Source organism: Poecilia reticulata, chromosome 19 (assembly GCF_904066995.2).
Source record: "Poecilia reticulata chromosome 19, P_reticulata-male-v2, whole genome shotgun sequence".
Taxonomy (NCBI): Eukaryota; Metazoa; Chordata; class Actinopteri; order Cyprinodontiformes; family Poeciliidae; genus Poecilia; species Poecilia reticulata.
In genome coordinates this window covers 14,897,161-14,917,694 of record NC_088848.1, presented here as the reverse complement: position 1 = coordinate 14,917,694, position 20,534 = coordinate 14,897,161, and the positions used below count along the sequence as shown (strand labels likewise).

At 38.8% G+C, this 20,534-nt stretch overlaps 1 protein-coding gene across 5 annotated transcripts in view; it reads left to right on the top strand.

The window, feature by feature from the left end:
- Positions 1-20,534, top strand: part of myo1d (myosin 1D) — a 98,625-nt gene that overhangs the window by 52,442 nt on the left and 25,649 nt on the right. For all 5 annotated transcript variants that reach the window (XM_081600898.1, XM_008437408.3, XM_081600897.1 and 2 more), the window contains 5 exons: positions 8,667-8,890; positions 10,068-10,206; positions 10,823-10,927; positions 11,104-11,217; positions 18,285-18,439. In XM_081600898.1, coding sequence (XP_081457024.1) covers positions 8,667-8,890; positions 10,068-10,206; positions 10,823-10,927; positions 11,104-11,217; positions 18,285-18,439 — 737 coding nt within the window. The remainder of the gene's footprint in view (positions 1-8,666; positions 8,891-10,067; positions 10,207-10,822; positions 10,928-11,103; positions 11,218-18,284; positions 18,440-20,534) is intronic.

Genomic DNA, 20,534 nt, shown 5'->3' with positions numbered 1-20,534 from the left:
TTAAATTGAGAATATGCAATGCAAATTCTATGTCGGTTTTAAAAAATGCCAGTTCTGACTGACGGTCACACTTGTACAGCATCAGTTTATCAACAGTGTGAGAGAGCTCTCGTACATAAATCAAGTGAGGCACTATTTGTGCTGCGCTTGGGACCCGACTGATTGGCATTTATGATGTCAGCAGATTCCTCCCCACTGTGGTGTTGTATTCCTCCACAGCTTTAATGTGCACCTTTGTCAAGGTAACCCCAGACATGAAAGGGTTTTCCAAGGCGAATTACCTTCTGTAGTGAAATGATTGGTTGACCTTATTTATTGATCGATGTGACCTGTCGGGAGTTTCTTCCCCCTGAGGAAACCCTTATCTTGTATCTGTGTATAATCCAGCTTTGATAACAAAGAGAAAGCTCAGAGGAATTGTAGCTCTTCCGCCAAAGCAAATGGCTCAGCATGGTTGACTTTTTTTTCCAGAAGCTGTATTTAATCTCGTCCTCTGTCAGTGTCGAAGCAAAGCTTTCATTATGTGCATGCTCACACACTCCATATTTTCAGAGCGTCAAATAAAAGCGTGACAGCAGAATAGACTCCTGTATCTTTCCATGCTGTTACTCAGAAAACATCCCAGTCGGAGTCTGGTCTGCTGTGCCAAGCGGGCCTTTTATCAGCACCCGGCACACCATCCAACCTTATGCCAGGCGGCACAGTGCCAAAAGTTAGTGCTGTATGACTGAGGCACCGACATTCTCCTTGTCCTTATTTACCTCACAGATTTATATTAATTCCACTTAGTTTGCCCTGTCAACAAAACAGTCTGTGACTCTGCATACAGCTTAAGTGTCAGCTCACACTGCAGCTGCGTGTGTAAACCGGGAGACACCAGGCCCCACCGTTCAGACTCCCTTTTTCTTCTGTTTTCTCAATGTCCAAAATAGTTTATCAGGGCTCTGTATTGGAGCCCATTTTCTTTCAACCTGCCATCCATTGTCTCTACCTGCTTAATCTGACGGTTATAGACCAGACTAAGCATTCTGTTTAAATTTGATTTGTTTTAAAAAATCATATTCCATTTAAATGCAGATGACACTTATGTGATTATCTTCCTCAACATCAGCAGTAGAAAATCTTTCCAGTCGGCCTTTGAAATTCACACCTGTATTCCACAGTTAAAGTTTGAATTGGACAAAAACAAATTAAAGTGTAATTTGGCTAATTAGAGTTGACTATGCATAAAATTATTAGATTAAAGCATTTTTTACTATAAATGTTTTATTCGTATCTAAAAAAAACCCACATTGACATATAATGACAGGCGTTCAAACAAACAGTTTGTGATCAAGTCTTAAAAACATGAATACCTTGAAGATTTCTGCCTTCGACCTGCATTGAATATGAGATTGTTTTGACCATTTCTGAAGTAATGTCAAAGTACGGTTTATATAAACCTTGGTAAATATATTGTTAAATGCATGAGACGATTTAGGAGTTGTTAGCCATAACAATATGCCATGTCTGTTTACTACAATAACATTCAAAAGGGCTTGAATGTGTCAGAACTGATCAACAGAGAAATGTTTGCTGATTTTAATGGAGAAAGAGAAGATTTCACTCCGTCAGTGTGATGTGACTGTTTTTGAAGTGGATGCTCCTTCTGTTTCGCTGTAATGGTTTTGTTGTTTACTTGTTTATGTTGGAAGTTGGTTCTGAACTTATGTTCCATAAGATTACTTATGTATTTTATGGGCTTTATGTTTTGCTGCCTTTATGAGCTGGTCTCTCTTGGAAAACGTCTCTGCTTTTATGCCTTTAAATTACCATAATGCCTCCTGCTTTTAGGAGGGGGGTGTAGTCGGAGTACAGGAGGGGCGAGGGCTTCTTCTCATCTCAAATTAATCCTCTATTTATGAGTTCTTTCTTTATATTCTAGGGTTCATCACATCCTTCTACTCTTTTTATTGTCTGGTTTTGTGAAATCCTTCACTGACATCAAGCTTGGGGGGGAGGGGCAGTTTTTATTCCTACTTTAAAGAACAGGAAGAAAAACGACAAGAATCCCAGAGTCCAACATAAATACAGATAGCCCTTAAATTATACATAAACTTCCCCCACCTGCTCTGTGTGTTGCAAATGAATATTTCATAAATCCAAGCTCAGCCATCCACATCACAGTACCTGTCAGCGTTTGTCAGAGTAGGCGCCATGATGAGACGACACACCCCCCTCGTGTACTCTGAACCTCGGTTTTAATTGCTTTCCAAAGCTTTACATGGTTCATGTGTGAAACTGGGTTTATCAGACATGAGGAGTGTTTTGTTATGGGTCATCAGCTTTTATAGAGAAGCCACATGGGGTTTATATGGACAGCGTCTAGAGGAAAAAGTTTATTTGATGAAGACATTTACTTAATCCTTTCCACTGATACTCGGTTGGTAAATCGTGTCTGAAAGCAATGAATAATGTAGTCATTTGAATTTTTCCTTGGAACAATATTGTCGGAGTGGTAAAGAGGACTGCTAACATTTAGCTGTTTCTGTGCTGACTTTCTAAAAAGTCTGCACTACCTTGGATCCCCTCAACAGCCCACACATATATTTATTGTGAAAAAAAAACCTCAGCAGAAACACAGTCTCTGATCCTTTTATCCCTCCTGCAAAAAGTTTTAGAAATCCTTTCTAAAGAAACTCAACACTGTGACAGATAAAAATCTGATGGTTTAATGTGGCAAATTATGTTGCTATGGATTTGGTTTTTAATTTTCTTTAGTCGGTATTTTATTTTTTATAAGATAACAAAGTACACAACTAAGTTACAAACATGTAAGGCTGAAGGTGTCACACTTTATGTTACAACACGGCCAAAAACTAAATTTTTTATTATATTTCAGAAATTAACAACAGGGTGGCTAACAATAGCAATACATTTGGAGTTGAAGCCAAAATAATATTTTAAAACAAAATCCACGTATTCTGTGTGGAATTCATACATCTTGCATGTTGAATTTTGTTTTCTTCACAAATCACCAATTCAGGACATTTAACAGATATCAGTTACCCAACTGTGCATTAAAGTTGAAGATGCATCAGACTCTATTAATGTCATAAAACAATCAATCTCGCAACTTATCAATCTATGTGGACAGTGAATACTTTTACACTTTCTTTCCATGGAGCTGTCCCATTTCCTCAAAGAAATCATGAATTTCATCAGCATTCAAATTTAATTTTGGATTATTTCAACAATTGATGGATTTGTAAAACAACACAAAAGTATTACGGTAAATAAAACTGTTTAATCATTCTCATCCAAGAGAAACTTTCACATGCTCTGACTTCAAAATACAAGTGTGCATTAAATCCTTTCAAGGTTTTATACGCCTCATGTTTTGAGACACCATGGTGCCAACTGTGTGGGTAAGACTTTTCTCTGGCAAAATCTAGAGTTCACCTGCATAAAAACCGTTCTGTACGTTCATAGTTCAAATCACCCGAGGTTTGTGTGCTTTGCTGCACCTGTAATGTAAAAGATTTGCTTCTCATCCTGCGATGAATAACGAAATCTTTCCAATGTTTTCTTAGATGAATCACCCAGTTAATTTTATTGTCCTTCAAATCAGTTTGACTGATGTTTGTTATTTAAAGCTTATTCTGCTGACTTATACGTAATGCACCTAGAATCTGGTTGAGTCCCATTTCAGTGATCGATGGAGCCAATTCATTTGACTCTTCAATAACCGCTCTTTAATGAGACAGCAATGTTTCAAATCAGTTTGAACACATTTGTTTCACATCATTGGAGGGCATTACCCCCCGAGGTAAAAGTTTAAACCCAATGCAGAGAGTAAAGGGGGATTAGGAACCAGTGTCATTGCTGTGGGTTACTGGTGAGTGTGCCACTCACAGGAGGCCTTCATTGATTTATGATAATGACTGCTGCCCTCAGCTTCTTCCCAGTGTTTCCCTTTGACAGCAAGAGGTCAGCAAACCTCGCAGCTTCATCAGATACTGTCACACAATCCTGATATTAGCCCCCCTCAGTCCACCCCCTCATTGAGTTTGTCATTTAAAAAGCAGTTTGATGTCCCGTGAGGACATCAAATTGGTCCTTCTCAGAATAAAGTGCTTTTTTTTTTTTGCAAATCCCATAAAGGAGTTGTTTTCCATATCTTAGACTGGTCTGTGTACAGTAGTGGCAAGTGTTTACCTTCACAAATGCATCACCTCATTGTATTTATAGCCTGGAGTAATTTGCAGTGTGTGTATTCTGATAGGGCTATTTAGATCCTATTTATTCCTCTTAAAAAAAGAAGATGTCTAGTTAGTCATAGTACTCATATAGTACTGGTTTTCAAGTACCGGAACTAATGCCAGCTCTGGTCCTGGTTGTTGAAAATATCTTGCGTGTAAAGAAGGGTTCTTTGAGCATTCGAATAGCCTCACAGTGGTCACACTAACAATGATTATATTGGAGGGGCTCTGTGATGGACTGGCCAACCGTTCAAGATTTACCCTCCCTCTTGCCCACCAGCTCCCCCTGCGTCCCTTCAAGGATAAGAGCGCACAGACAGTAAATGGATGAATTCTGCTTCTGCAGCTCACAGTGAGACTCGTGCTGTATTTTATGGATTTCAACGGTATCTCAACAGAAACCCTCCAACTCTTCCGAGTTTACCTAGCCTTTATTTAATATTCATTTCTCAACCCAAACAGCAGCAGTCTGTCCAGCTTTGTTGCAACAGAAAAAGATCCCCAATCTGGGTTTGGTTTGATGGGCTCTTAAACCCTGAGCCCCTTAGCTTGGTGAGGACCGCCTCCATAATGATCAGATGGCTTTATTGGCCCAAAGATTGAGGCGGCAGACCGTCAAGGGCCTCGTTACAGGCCTGATTTATCCTCAACCCCCCCCACCCGCACCCCCGGGAGTCATCTCCATCGGTCGGACTCAATCGTTGGAGCCAGAGTGCTACACTGTGGCAGAACATTGTTGTGTCTAACTGTGGGGCTTCTGTAGATACCCCTGCTGTTTCTGCACCATCAATGTACCTATCCCACTCTGATAAAACTCCAAACTGTTCAATGGGTTTATGTCTGCTCTCATGTTGTTTTGTGATGCTCTTTTTATCCTCCTGTATCACCTCTTACCACTGACATCAATCACATTGTAATTAGTGACTTACGGCTTCGCTAAACAGAGTTGTTAATCTGACAAAGACCTGTGCACCATGTGGGCTTTAGGCAGCCAAAATATTTCCTGAGCTCTCATTGATTCCCCAATTGGGCACTTTTGTTTTGTTCTTTTGCTTCCATTTGTGTATTGAAAAATTTAGACATGAGAGCATCCTTCAAATTGAGACAAAGTACAAGACATTTAACCAAAAACAAAATTCTTGTTTGCATTAAATGTAAGCTATTCTCATTTAACATACTTCATATGGGAGTATTAATTGTAGGTAACTATAAAGAATAGGCTTAAATTAGGAATAATTTTGTTTTCTGAATTGAAGGGTAAGAAGGTATATAGACAGTAAATGGATGAATTTAAAAGCAGCATCTACTGCAGTGAGGCTAAATATATTTTCAACTTGAAAAATATCTGTGTAACTGGAAATCTCAATGGAAATAGCACATTCTAAATTGTCCTTTCAGTATTATTAATGTGCACAATGATACTTATATGCAGCCCTTACTTAAAAGTCCATCTATTATTTAAAAGCTCTGCATCTTCTTGGTGTCTCTTTTTAGCATTCACTCACCCAGGAAGTGTGCTCATGTTGCTATCCAAAGAAAGAAGCTACTGCAGGAGCTTTTGGCAAAGCAAGCTGATGTTTTAACATAAATCTAGCCTATTTGGATTTGTGTGCAGAATAAACTTATTTTATGCTTTTATTTTAGATTTTCTATTGAGTATTACAGGCCAGTCCGGATTAGCAATGCAGTTTTGGGATCATAGTTCCTTGAAACGGCTAAAAAGGAGACAACGCCTAATGCCACCTTTTTCTCTGCAGACATCAAATAGACAGGCACGCTAACTGTAGCTGAGAGAAAACTCATGTTGAGTCTGTTAGTTATTGTTATTCAGTGGATTAGTTTAGCTTAATATAAAAAAAATGCAGAAATTATAAACCAGTTTTATAGGTCAAACAAATATGTTAAACATTTACAAGTAACCTCGCATAAAATTCTTACATGCCCATCCATGTAAGGAGTTTATTGCATGGATGTAACAGTATCTGAATATATAACTCCTGGTTATCTATCCCCTCTGTGTGACTGAAAAGCCTTTATCTGCTGCCAAATAAAAAAAAGCTCCTCTTTTTTTATTTTATTTTTTTATTTTTTTTATTGATTTGGTGTGGATTGCTTTAGTTTTTAGTTAATTTGCTTTTGGTTTACTCTACTCATGTATTTATTTTTGGTTGTTGCAATCCAAAAAAAAAAAAAAAAAGAAATCGAAATGAAATCTGCATATAGAATTTGATGAATGAATTTGGTGCAAATGTGTTCACCATTATAACCGTTACATAGTTTTTGATCATGTTTAAGGTAAACACCAGTCCATCTACTTTCTACCCTTGGTTTACTCTTGTTTTGGGTCCAGGTGGGGCTGGTGCTTAGACACTTGGTATTTTTGTCTATATTATAAAAGGATGTCATTCATAGAAGTACAAAGAATGTAAGACGTCTAACAAAGGTGTGTCAAAATTTTAAAGAATTATGCTGGCATTCAAGGCTGATGCACAAATCTCTATCTGAAATTCCAACATAAGTGTTTCTTTTTAGTGTCACCCTGACCGTGATTGAAAATTCTTCATGTTTTAAGCATGAACATTTAACATCAGGAGGTTAATGCATTAACCTCCTGATTGACATACTTATGTCAATGCTTTCTGGGTCCTTTATTTCTCGCAGCAATATGTTGATAGTTTGGCTTGACCAAGCGCCTTCACCTAAAACCGCTAGAGCCCGATTTACAGCAGCTTCGTGATTGAATGCAAAATTGAAATGGAAATAATATGTTAACCTTATTCCCAGAAAAACAATCAAACACGTTCACCTTGTTCCTCCCACCACCATCACCATGAGCACATGGGAGAGACATCTCAGTTATCTCTCTCTTTTATTCATGATGCATTAGAGACATTGCAGCATTGCAGAAATGAAGGACAAGGTCTTCATTATTCAGCCTACACAGCAATGGAGGGATGATTTTTTTTTTTGTGAATGTGGAATGATTTGCATGAACAGAAAATAAATTAGAAGCCTTACTAAAAAAAAAAGAGTAATTTAATTCCAGATGTGACACAAATTTCTGTTCTGATTAGAATCACAAAACATTTGAGGAATCTTGGAAATCATTTTCCTCAATGTTCAGCCGACTTAATATAAACCACACTGGCCTGTTTTTTTGTGTGGATTTTGTCTGCACAGACCAGGCTGATTGCAGCTTAATTCACATTACATGACTGAACAAACCTAAAGGTCTGAAAAGCCAAAATCTCAGAAAGCAGTTTGGCTTTGTAATTAGAAGTTTAAATTTTTTACTCATGTGGCTCAGGTTACTGTAGATCATGAATACTTTTGTGGCTGTGCTGTGTGTGCAGCTGCTTTCTACCTTTTTTTTTTTTTTGTTCCAACATGACATTTTCCACTGATGAACAGAAATGTAACACTTTTATTTGCAGCCTCTCTGATCGATTTGTTTGTGTCTTCGGTGCTCCAGCTTGTTCTCTGCACGCTGTTACACTGCTGGTCTCATCAGGTGAAAACTGCCTCCTCCGCAGTTTCAATATGCAAATAGAAGAAAGCCTTTTCTTTGCCACCCGCCTCCCCCTCAGTGTAAAGGATTAAATATTCATGATCTCCATGATTACAATGCATTACACTGAAGTGGTATTCAGAAGCGTGCCTTCAATGCACACAACCATAGTGCTTTGAACTGTTGATGTTTAGGGCCCTGTCAGTGGATTAGTGGCTTCCAGGGATTATTTAGGGGACACATTAACACCAGATTTGGTGCTTGTGTCAGAATGAGGGAATACTGTTAAAGCGGAGCATATGGTGCTGGTTTTAGAGAGGTTGGATTAGGAGTTGCAGCTCTCTGGGGTCCCCCCTTGCATCTATTATTGATGTTATAAAGGATCTGATAGCCACTCAGTTTATATTTGTTTATAGGCCGTTTTGCTTTTCTCTTTTTTCTTTTAATATTTATGAGATTATAATTTTCTTCTATATTTGGTGTATTCTTTTTTTTCTCTATCTCTTCTCAATTTCTTCTCTTGTTTCCTTGCATGTTGTTGTTTTATACTTGTATGTTCGTCTTTAGCATGTTGAGGACAATATTTCTGTTGAAATCTCCTGTTGTATTAGTTTTGTTGGTGGGTTATAGCTTTCACTTACACTGAGCTTTGTTGACGTTTTTGCTGTTTCAGCCTTTATGGCAGCAGTTTCAGCAAGATGTCTCTTTGATTATAAGAAAATCTAGAATCACCTTATATTTGCTAACATTTTTTCCTGTCCATCTTTACCATTTTTTTTTCTTTTATGCATTTATTTATTTATTTGCAGGTGTCTCCTAAACCAAAAGAAATGTTAATTGTCTTCAAAAGATTAATTATATTTTGTGAATGCTTACCTTTTTTTTTTTTTTATCTGTACCATTCCCATGTGTTCCAGGTTTGGCGGGGCACTCTCGCCAGAATGCGATACCGGCGGATGCGCGCTGCCCTCATAATCCTGCGGGCCTACCGACGCTACAAGGTCAAGTCCTACATTCGCGAAGTCAACCGTCGCTTCAAAAATGTTCGCTCCATGAAAGACCATGGCAGACACGTGAAGTGGCCAACACCTCCTAAAGTCCTGCGCAAGTTTGAAGAAGCAATGAAGAGCATCTATAACAGGTATTCGACCAGGACAGCTAGCGATGCGCCAGTCGGAGGTCTGAGGCCGATTTGCAATCTGTGGTTTTTGTAAAACTTCAATTTGCCAATGCTAGTTTTGATCAATTAAGATTTGTTGCTAAATTCTATCATTTTCAGCGTACAGCACATTTGTCTTGCTCACCTGCTATGAGGTTAGTGTGTTGCATAGCTTTTTGTTTTTTTACCCGTTAAGGTTGGGTCTGGGTCAGTCAGCTTATACATTGGTAATTATTCATCAATTTGACAACATTGACAAAACAGTTATGAATTGACGTCATGTGGCAAATGGCTCCATTTCTTACCTAAAAACATTGGATAGCTATGAATGAATATATTTATTTCATTTATTCTAGTTGCAAATTTCTGCAAAGTTTGGAGTGACGCTTGGTTTTTTTAATAGCTGTTATTAAACGATCCCAGATAAATGCTACATTGATCTGATTTATCGCTCTTACTCACATCCTGGACTCATTTTGAAACGGCAGGTTTTGATCTGTGTCTCAAGAGTCACTGATGCTGAAAGCAACAACACTCCTGTAGTAGCAGTGAGTTGCTGAGCAATAGTGGATGTAATTTGGGCTAACATCTTAGTTTTGGATCCCACTTTTGGAATGTTAACAGCTAGGTTAAAATAAAAAAGTTCAGATGGTGCAGTTTATGTCTACCTGAAGCAACTGTCGTTTTAAAGTGAAACTCAAATCTCCAATTACTCATAGAAAAAAGAGAGGTCATGAATATTTTGGGCATGATGCTTAATTTTCTTAAAGGAAATCTCACTGGAAACAACACATGGTCCAGAGGGTTACTAAGAACCAGATGTGTCCTTTTTCGAGCTGTTTACACCTGTTTCCCGTGGCTTCAGGCTCACGCTGGGTATCGATTTTATTTCTCTTCCATGAGGGACTCATCTGTCTTTCATCTTTTTGTCAGTTTTTTTTCCACCCTTAAGGCAGCCATAGATAGCTAGCCTTCTTTCAGAATCATGTTGGCTGTCGGGATTTCTGAGCGAAAAGGCATTGAAAAATAGCACAGTGCAGCTGGTGTCTGCTAACCCGTCGACAGAATGAAAGCTTTGAGCGGAGGCCTTGATGGAGAAACTTTTCATTTCTGCGATGGGTTTTTGGTCTTTATGAATGCCTTTGGATGTTTCCGTCAGGTGGTGGGCATGGACGCTGATCAAAGGCCTTTCTCCAGAGGAGACTCTGCAGGTCAGGGCCAAGGTAGCCAGCCTGGAGGCCCTGAAGGGCCAGAGGGCCGACTTGGGCTTGCAGAGAGCCTGGGAGGGAAACTATGTGGTGAGTAGGTGAAGGAGAACCAATTGGATTAAATTAGTTATACAGATAAAGAAACAGACTAATAATATTTAATGTTGCCAGTATGTAACATTTTAAATCAATGCGACACCGCTCTTAGTTATGCTTGTGTTTGTGTGTTAGTATGTTTTTGTCCTTTTTATCTTTTTACCTTTTTAATGGACTGATTGAAGGACAATTAAATTGTGTTCTACATATTACAATGGCATTAATGATGATTTTCACCATACATGGCAGTGGATATGCAGCTAAATATACTATTACATGTAAAATCTAGTTTGTCTTAATCAGCTTTTTATACACCTAGTTTGCAGGTTTCTACTAAAAGTAATGTGTATGATGGCTTCTTGCTGCAGAAGCTGCAAAACAATTTAATAGCAGAGCGCATAATCTTTACTTAATTTTTTTTATAATACACATGAATATTTCTTGTTACTGTTAATTGCTTAGCCTCAAATATAAATTAATTAATGGAAAAATCTGGAAATTTGGGGGGGGGTCTGAAATAATATTAGAAATGTGTAAGAACGCTTGTAACTTGGGTCTCTCTGAGATTTGCTTCAAACCATTTTCTTTTCTCTTGCTTTGTGTTGGGCAGAAACGTGACAACCCTGACACCGCTTCGTCCTTCACTCTTGTTTCCAGCGAGCTGCAGCGGAAAGACAAGTTCATGAGAGTTTTGTTCTCCTCCAACGTGAGAAAGGTAGCAGGCTATAAAATCACCGGTCCTCAGCTCGCCACATTTATCTGCATGTGTGCACAGCTATAAAACCTTCTACTGGAGAGCATCATCTCCCTCCAGGGTGTGGAGGCTAGCCTGTTTGCCAGCTCATGATGCATCTCTGGGGGATGACTAACGAGGAGCTTTGTGTTTCCCAGATCAACCGTTTTCACAAGGCGGAGGACCGGGCTCTGCTCATCTCTGACCGACACCTGTATAAGATGGACCCCCTGAAGCAGTACAAACCCATGAAGAGCATCCCCCTCTACAATGTATGACCCCCCCCCTTTTTACATCCTATTTTTAAGCACACACTAGGGGTAGTAAACAAAGAGCTCATCAGAAACTCAGTCACAATGAATAAGGAGTGTCTGTGAATATCTTTTAGAAACTCAATTAGCCATAGATGATTAACTTTAGATCTGAACTCTGACTAGGCCATTGTAACACATAAATATGCTTTGATCTAAATCCTTTCATTGTAGCTCTGGCTGTAAGTTCAGAGTTGTTTCTCGGAACAACCAGTGATGAGCAGTTTCCTTTTATTGAATTTGTTTACAACGTACAACAAAAGAAGTGGCTCTTTATGCTTAAATTTACTAGTAACTTCTATTTTTTTAATCTATTTTTGTTGCCATGGGTACTGGTCACTATGCCTCTTAGCCTTTTACACCTTTGCAGTTTTGGTAATTTCACTTACAAATTTCAACTGCAAGTTGGTGCCGTTTGCTAGAAGACATTTTGTAGCAGAGTTAAAAACAAAAACCACAGAACAAAAACAGGTTCACGCTTCAGAGGAGGAAGACATTCACATCAGTCAGGTAACATTACTAAATAAGAGCATAATCCAAAGCAAAATCTGCAAACACAGTGGCTTCAATTTCTTTTTTCTTATGGTTATTTTGTTTTTGTTTCTCTTTGGGGTGATAACAAGACTTGAGCAATTATTTATGATTAATTGCAGGTCTGATATGAATGGCATACTTAATGGTACTTTTTTAAATTTGAAAGAAATTGACAAGTTTTGTGTAAGACATTGATTAAAAAAAGGCAGTTTGAGAAAATACCCACCTATGTGTACTTAGCCTGATGGACTCCGTAATTTCCCCTCAGAAAGCATGGAGGAGGATCCGCGCTTTCTGATTGGCTACCTGTCACATTCAACTGGCTGCGTTAAGCTCCCAGACGGGGAAAACTCTTGATTTAAATTGGAGCGGCCATGACGATCTACTGCAACACACCACACACTGCAGGATGATCGGTTAGATCTGCCAACGATCTAAGATTGTCATAAGGGGAAAATATGTGTGTGCCCGTCTTCTCTATTTAAATCTAGTGATTACTGAAGGGCAACATACAGGCTTCATAATCTGCACTTTTTTGGTTGAATGCAGTATTTATTTCCACTTTGGCTTTATGTTGTTTAGTTTCTATTCAAGTATGTTTTTTGTTAATGGAGACTGAGAATCCATTTTATTTTCGTTTTTGGTTGTTTTGTTTATTTAGTTTATCAGTTTCAGTGTTATGTGTTCTTTTGAAAATAAGGTGCAGCTATAAGGAAATCGCATGCATTATGCGATTTCCTTATAGCTGGAAATCTATAAGGTCTATTTCCTTCTAGATCTATTTTCTTATAGATTTTCATCTATTAAATCAGTGTCACAAATTAAATCAGTGACACTGATTTAATTATTTCCATTAAATCAGTGTCAAAAGGTCTTGAAACAATATTATCGTTTATCGCAATAATGTTTTAGACAATTAATCGTCCAGCAAAATTTGTTATTGTGACAGGCCTAACTCCAGCTTATTTTTTCAGTTGGTACTATGGTGGAAAGGAGAGATTTTCTTTTCTTTTCTTTTCTTTTTTTTTTTTTTTTATAGCTACAATGATATATACATGCTTCTTGCACTGTTTTTTTTTTCCTGTAAAACTGACCTGGAGGTCATTGGTAGAGAGGAAATGTGCAAGACAGTAATCTGTGAGGCAGAAGCAGGAATAAGTGAGATATGAGGCCGGTGGGCACCGACAGCTGTGACGAGACACAGCAGTGTTCAGTCTAACGAAATGACAAGAAGGAATTGCAGAGCTGGAAAAGTGGAAAACTCGAATCCTTTATCAGAGCATCTGGAGGAAAGATGTGGGGATCGAGTTGAGACAGATGGTGTCAGAAAAGACGCGTAGCAGGAGTTAAAGGGGTTTTTGGTTATTGTTCATTCAGGGACAAACTGTCACAAGCACAAACTGTGAACTCAGTCTACATGCAGAAGGCACAGAGGCAGCCATCAACATAACTCTCACTGACAAGAGAATGACAATATGCACAAAGCTCAAAACATTTAAATATTGTTTTTCACAATCGTCTGTAGTTTTGTTTGCGAAGTCTGTACAAAAACCCAAACCACTTTGAACCGACAGATCAAATTAACAAACAATTCGACTAAAATATACTTTTTTGTGTCATGGTGCTTCATCAGTCAAATTCATTAGAAACAAAATGAGACACTTTGAGTGGATTAAGTTGTATCACTGAAAATCTGAAAATAAACCAAAAATACTCCAAGTTATGAGGCAGAGGAATATAAAACTCACATTTTAAATACTTTTTGAAAAGTCTTTCTCAGCAGTCTAAGAAATTGATAACATATAGATAACTTTTTGCCACATGACATGATAGACCTGCTGCTTATTACAACAGTAATTGAATTAGAAGAATGTTTTATTGCATTGTATTTGATTTATTATTTATTTCTATGTTCCTGATTATGAACCAGTTCGTCTAAATTGCCTTGGGATGCCATTTGTTGTAAAGTAACGATATAAAAAGCCTCTTGAATTTAACTGAATTGCATTGTGACATCACTGCCTTTGTGTAAACAAACCTTTCCACACAATAAAAGTCGAGCTGCAAGGGGAAGGGAATTGGTCAAGGTGAAAAAGTGCTGATGTAGGAGTGAGTGGAAAGGTGCGTATGTGTGCGAGTCAGAATATATAGAGATGTAAACCGGGAGCCGGCGCAGCGTGACATGGAGCTATTGATCAGAAAAGGTCAAATAAAGGGGAAAGCAGTTAGCTGGTTGTTGATTAGCACTGATAGGCCAACAGCACAGCATCCCCTTGGCTGCCCTACAGCGACTATTTACCGCTGCTCCTGAGGGGCAAAGTAAAGACACCGGCTGGTCTAATAGATGGTTAATAAGCTTGTGAGGAACCGACAACTGTCCAGCTAATGATTTATGCAGCAGTAAATACCTGTGGGCTGAGATTAAACTATTAGTTGAGAGAAATATCCCCTTTTAATCAGCAGTTTTTGTTGCTGCTTTTTGACATCTTATTGGTTTCCTTGTTTTTTTGTTTTTTTTCTGTTTCCCATCTCCCCTTTTCCCCTCCCAGCTCCCCATCTAATCCCAGCTATTCCCCCCCGCTCCCCCATCTCCCTGCTGTCCTCCCGTTGTTGTCATGCCAACTTCCCGGGAGACAGTGTTGTCATGGTTACCGAGCACAGAAAGGATCAGCTGATGTTGCTCATGTATGTGTACTAATCGGACTCCCGTATGCCAATGTTTGCCCTTGTTTTCATTTTCTGTTTTTTTTTATTATTATTTTTATTTATTTAGCTCCAAAAAGGACAAATATGCAACATAATCATGTTGAAATCTATTTTTATACACTTAAGAAAATCTGGTGTTTTAAAAATAAGTTACTAAAAGATGTTGCTGGATGCAGCAGGGCTTACATTATAATCCATCCACTGCAGAGGTCGTTTGCAGAACTTTATGTTCTCCACAACCATGCTGGTCTCTCTGGTGCTGTCAGTTTTGCAGCAAGAATGGCTACTAAGCCTCCCTCATTATATTAAAATAATTGAATCACTGATCTTTCTGTTCTGGGCTGCTGGCTTCTGTTTTGGTTGCATAACCAAAAAGGTTAATCTGGGAGAACTTGCTATTCAAATTATGTCCTTGTGACATCCATGAAGCAGAGCACTTAAGACCAGAGACCACTTTTTAAATGAAGGAGAGGTTCTACCTGGTGGTGGATTTTTTATTTATTTATTTTTGCTTGAAAATCAGTGGGTGTTCTTAAATACAATTACATTAAATAGCTTTTTTCCCCCCAGATTCATACAGGCATTTGTTGTAAAAATCTGTAAAAACAGTAAAATAAATTCATACATTCTTGCCGTAATGCATATCAAGCTGAGAAAGAAAATCCAAACTTTACTTTTGGTCTATTTTGTGGGTAGGTAGAAAAAAAGAAGTCATGTTCATGTTCAGATTCAGAGGTCAAATCAAATTATTAAAGCTTAATTTTGGAGAACAGCAGCAGTTTCTGATTAGGGTCCCTAAGTCTCCATGAATATTGGACATCATCTATGTGCCAACTGGTTGTGTGGTAGTTTTTCTGTCCCACCATCACAAACGAAAACGTGGAGTTTGCAAGAAACCCTTCGGTGTTTTTCACTCAGTTTTAATCAGATGAAACTCAGATGAAACTAAGAGTGTTTGAGCTTTCCTCAAACACTCTGGATGGGTTTCTTTCTAAACAAAGGATAAAGCACCTCATCCGGACTGAGTAGTGTGGAATATCTGTCATGCTGTGGGCTCTTTTCTCTCCTAGTTTCCCTGAAAGCCTCTTTTAAAGCACCAATAACAATAGATGTACGAGAAATATCAAGAATCAAACAAAATCTGCGTAAACAGATAACAGCTTTGACAGATCAAGTGTAACCCCCTGATCAGCTGGATGCATTCTTGTTTCTATTTTGTAAAAATGAGCAGAAAAATTCCTTCAGCTCTTTGGGAGAATAAAAAAACAAAAAAAATTTATTGGTGGTGTGTGACGGAAGCATCAGAGTCCAGCAGATTTGTTGCAGACATATTGATAAGTCTGATATATGCAAGACTTTTATCAGTGTGTCAAGGGTTTACAGTCATCGGGGAAAAACGAAGCAGAACAAATGTCCAGCGCAGAGAAGATTCTTCATTCTCTTGATTGAGTCTGACAGCAGTTTGAAACACTGCTAGGTAAGATTTATGACCAACAGCTGTGCAGAGGAAAATCTCCTATAGATTAAACAATTGGGCTTCTGTGAATTTATATAAAATATGAGAAGGAAATGAATACTGAAAGTTCATCATTCAACTCCTTGGAGCATAAATTGTTGTTCCTTGCAATTAGACTTTTACTATAAATGTAGATGTGACGACCTTTTTGTACCTACCTGATTGCTGGCTGTTAGACAGAGAGCCCTGTTTCTTGAAGCCACATGCATCATTTTGATTCTTGCGATGCTGGTGGGATGAACCTGCCTCTGGCCGTCTTCCTTCCTCTGATGGAGAACGTTTCCTGCAGGACCAAACTCTGTTGATGGGTGGTAATGTACCTTACTTGATACCCTGTGGCTTATTTCCTCAACACTCATCACCTGTAAATCATCTTACAAAGACAGATGAAGTGAGAAAAAAAGACAGAGCAGGTAGAGAAGACATGGGCTGAACAACAAAACAGAGAGATAAAAGCACCCAGAGCAGAGGAAAGAAAGTTAATGAGACGTAAGTTGAGCTCCTTTTTCCTCTGAGAAGTGTTTTCCTGTGAAGATATTGGCTTCTTCCTGTAGTTTGTACAACAAAGCAGGGATTCCTCCTTTAACTTGGCTTCTCTCCACTGGCATGTGGTTTGAGGTTTCTAATTAGTGAAATAAGATGGGTCCCCTGGGATTCTGATCAATAATTCTATAACTCCTCATGCTGACTCTGTTTTTGAGGGAAAGCTTTCCCATTCATTATCAGGCACCACAGAGTGCCTCTTTTTTTTTTAAGTGATAATAATACAATAATGCATTCCTGGCATTATTTCAGACTCATGGTGGTGCAGAAATAGGATATAATGTAAATTGTTTAACGTTCAGTACGAGTAATTCGTTGATAAGGTAGTCTGGTAGTACCAACAGAAGAACAATACATGGTATTTAGCTGCACTATCTGAGAGAGAGAGATGATATCTAACAATTCCTTATTTGTTTTAATTCACTGATTAAATGTAAAAACGGTGACAGTGAAAGAAAATGTGATGGGAGTTTTTCTTTTATATATCTATATTATGCTTGCTTGTGTCACAGGCCAAGAAAAGTGAGACATTTAAATTTTTGTTTTGTTCCCCCCCACTATTTGATGTATAGATCATCAGTTGGGACTAATCAAGGGAAGGGCAGATTGATTAGTGTATCATAACTTACTGTTTGTGTTCTATGCATATTTGTTTCATGCTAGTATGTTTTTATAAATTATATTTGTCACCCTCTTGGTCAGGTTTCTCTTGAGCAATTTAAATATGATGAATAAAACATACAGTGTGTAGCTTCTCAAATGGACAAGATGTTTTATTATATTAGTCAATGTATAATTCATAAAATGGTTTCTTGTTTGGAAAAACAAAGCCCTTTTTGGGGAAAAAAGAAGAAAAAGTATGTTCGGCCTGCTAAGTGTGCTCATGTTTCAGTGGCTTTAGTTATTGAAAATCCTGTAAATATATTTTAATTTTGGCGCAATATATTTTAGATCCTCTTCCTGAGCTTTAGATCTCCGCAACTCCTCCAAAGTAATCAAACTTAAGCAAACTTCTCCAATTTTTCCCCTGACCTGCCTGCTGTGTTTGATCGGATTTTGTCTGAGCTCAGTTGGTTGCACTGGATTGTATTTAGAAGTGCTTGAGTGAAGGAGGTAAATAAAAATATACAGCACACATTGGTATAAAATGAAAACAAATGATGACTTTCATTCCACTTTACAATTATTTGGTATTTTATGTCAATAACAGAGTTACATGGAGATGAACAGGACAGACGACCAATAATGCAAATACTAACACCCAAGAGCATTTTAGGACAACCAGTTAGGCTAAGATGGATGATTTTTTTTGCTGATTGAAGGAAGCTGAAGTTCACAGGAACTTACTCCGTACAGACAAAATCCAGCCAGAATTTTTACTTCCCACCAAATGCCTGCAAGACGACAGATTCAACACCTGCTCAGTCGTGCAGTCCTTTAGTTTGTTCCAACCTCACTGACTCAATAGTCGTTTGATTTTACGTGGGGAAAAGCAGTTTTTCACTTCAGCAGTTTTTGCTTTTTTTTTTTTTTACTGAATCTAGTCATGTGCGCACAGATGTAGCATCTGTTGTGCAACCCTTTTAACCTGTTTGTATCACATAATTTATTTCCTGTTGCTTGTGTGCCTCTCGTCGATACGACTGCGGTCTAGATTTTTGTGTTTTATGACTGTATATGATTTTCCCTCTGTTCACTCTGGTTTATCTTCTGTGTTTACATTTTGCAGGTGACAGGACTGAGCGTGTCCCCTGGGAAGGATCAGCTGGTTGTGTTTCACACCAAGGACAGCCGGGATCTCGTGGTGTGCCTGCAGCGCATGGTGCCTGCCACTGAGAGCCGCATCGGGGAGCTGGTCGGCACCCTGCTCAGTCATTTCAAGAGGTTAGCAATTGGGGTGGGGGGTGATAACAAGTAGTGGACAACACGTTCTGTCAAGAAGCAGGATTTATATTGTATTTGCTGTCTAAAAATATAAAACTTAAAAAAGAAAAAAAAAACACTCCACAACATTTAGCTCATTGTCCCCACTTAAACGTTTACCATTTAACTTTATTTGCAGCATCGCTGTAGCAGAAGTCTTGGCACACAAGCTGAAAACATCCTCTGTTTGTTCCCTAAATGAAAGCGAGGAGCTCGTGTGTGATGTTGACTGAGGTGACCTCAGGCGGCAGGAATACGGGGCAGGAAGAGGACACAGTCACGGCTGTCCTCAGTTAGACTGTAGTGTTCACTTAATGTGAGCTCTGTTGTATTCAGGACACCAACAGCACAAGATGGATTTTGTCTGTTGCTGAAGGGGGAAAAAGTGTCTGTCCAGCTTGTTAAACAGTCATACTTTGTCAGTAAATGAGAGCGTTTTAATTGACATGTCATAGTAATGACTCTGTCAGTGAGAGAGGGGCCAGATACAGTAAACGGGCTTTGATTTAAACCATCCCCGTGACAGGATGTTGTCACTACCATTGTGGAGGTGATGCGATCAGCATGATGTGCGGCGTGGCACAATGCAAACAATACTTCTTAAAGTTTCCTTTCAGCAATTTAACAATCGTGCCTCTTTTGTGAAGGCATGATTCTTAGTGTTTAAGTTTTGTCTCGTGTCGCAGCCAGTGGCTGATTTGATCTCATTTGGTGCTACAGTTTAACCATACCCCCATGTGTTTGTGCTTAAGGCCATGTCTGTCTAGTTTACGACAAGAAAAGCTTTTTTGAAGTCAGAAATTATTAGGTAATCGGTCATTTATTTACTGAACAGAGGTTCTCTGGTGCTTTTGGACCTTTATCCCTACTTAAACCCGGAGCTTTATTTGATTAATCAGATTTAAAGTAATTTGAAGTACCCATAGCTGGCATTCCTCGTCTGCTTCGTTTTGTGTATTGTCCTGTTGTCCTAGCATGATTTTATTTCGACATTAGCACTAATAGAAAGTATGCTTAATTGGATTAGGGGTAAGTTACCTACAATCCCCAAATTCTCAAACGTGTGTGTGCAAGTGTTTCATTGTGAAATCTCTCTCTGATCGTTCCTGGATGCTCCAGTTGACTGAATCGGGATACGTGTAACTGACAAGTGCCCACTTTCATTTACATGCCTCATTGTGATCTGTTTTCACAGCAGTTTGTCTGAAACATGATCGTGTGTTGCAGGATGTTGCCACATCCGTTTGTTCCCTGTAGCTGTGTGTGAGGAAGGCGTTATTATGCTCTGTCACTGCCGTTCTGTGATGGTATCTCATGCTATTATGGAGCTCATATCTCTGTCGGCGCCAGGAATGAGGGAGGCCTCCAACGAGCCTCTTGTAATGACCCGCCATGTGTTTCACATTCAGACTCATCCATCACTGTGAAGCTCTGGCAGAACAAAGGCAACACCAGCATGTGGAAAGTGGTGTGGATATATATGTGTCTTGTTTATCTGTGTTTTTCTGCCTGTGGAGGGATTCCTGTAGGTCAGTCTGCATATGATTACTTGTATATCTGATGCCGGAGGTTGTTTTTTTTTTTTTTCTGTGTGTGTGTTGTTCTTCCTCTGCAGCTCCTCATATATGTAGCGTTAACCTTTGTCTCTCTTGCAACACGCTTCACAGAAAGCAAGATGCACAACAGCGAGCAGGCAGATGGAAGGGCAGCTTACCGCAGCAACAAAGCAGCGCTTTATTCAGCTGATAGTGACAGCAAGGCCAACACTGCCACTGGATGTAGACTGTCCTCTAGATACTTGATTTCTACTGTGGTTCCGGTTTTATTTTATTTATTTATTTATTTATTTATTTTTCTGCAGTTTCCAAATGAATTTGATATGTATTTTGCGTTTCGTCATAAATTTGATCTTTACGTGTGGTTTTGATTTAGCAATGGCATCAAATATGAAGTTATCTCCACATCCGGCTGGTTGCCTCCAACTGAAGTGACGCAGAGATTTCTGCAGCATTTTGTAAGAGGATAACCCTCTTATCAGCTTCGATGCTGTCTGCAG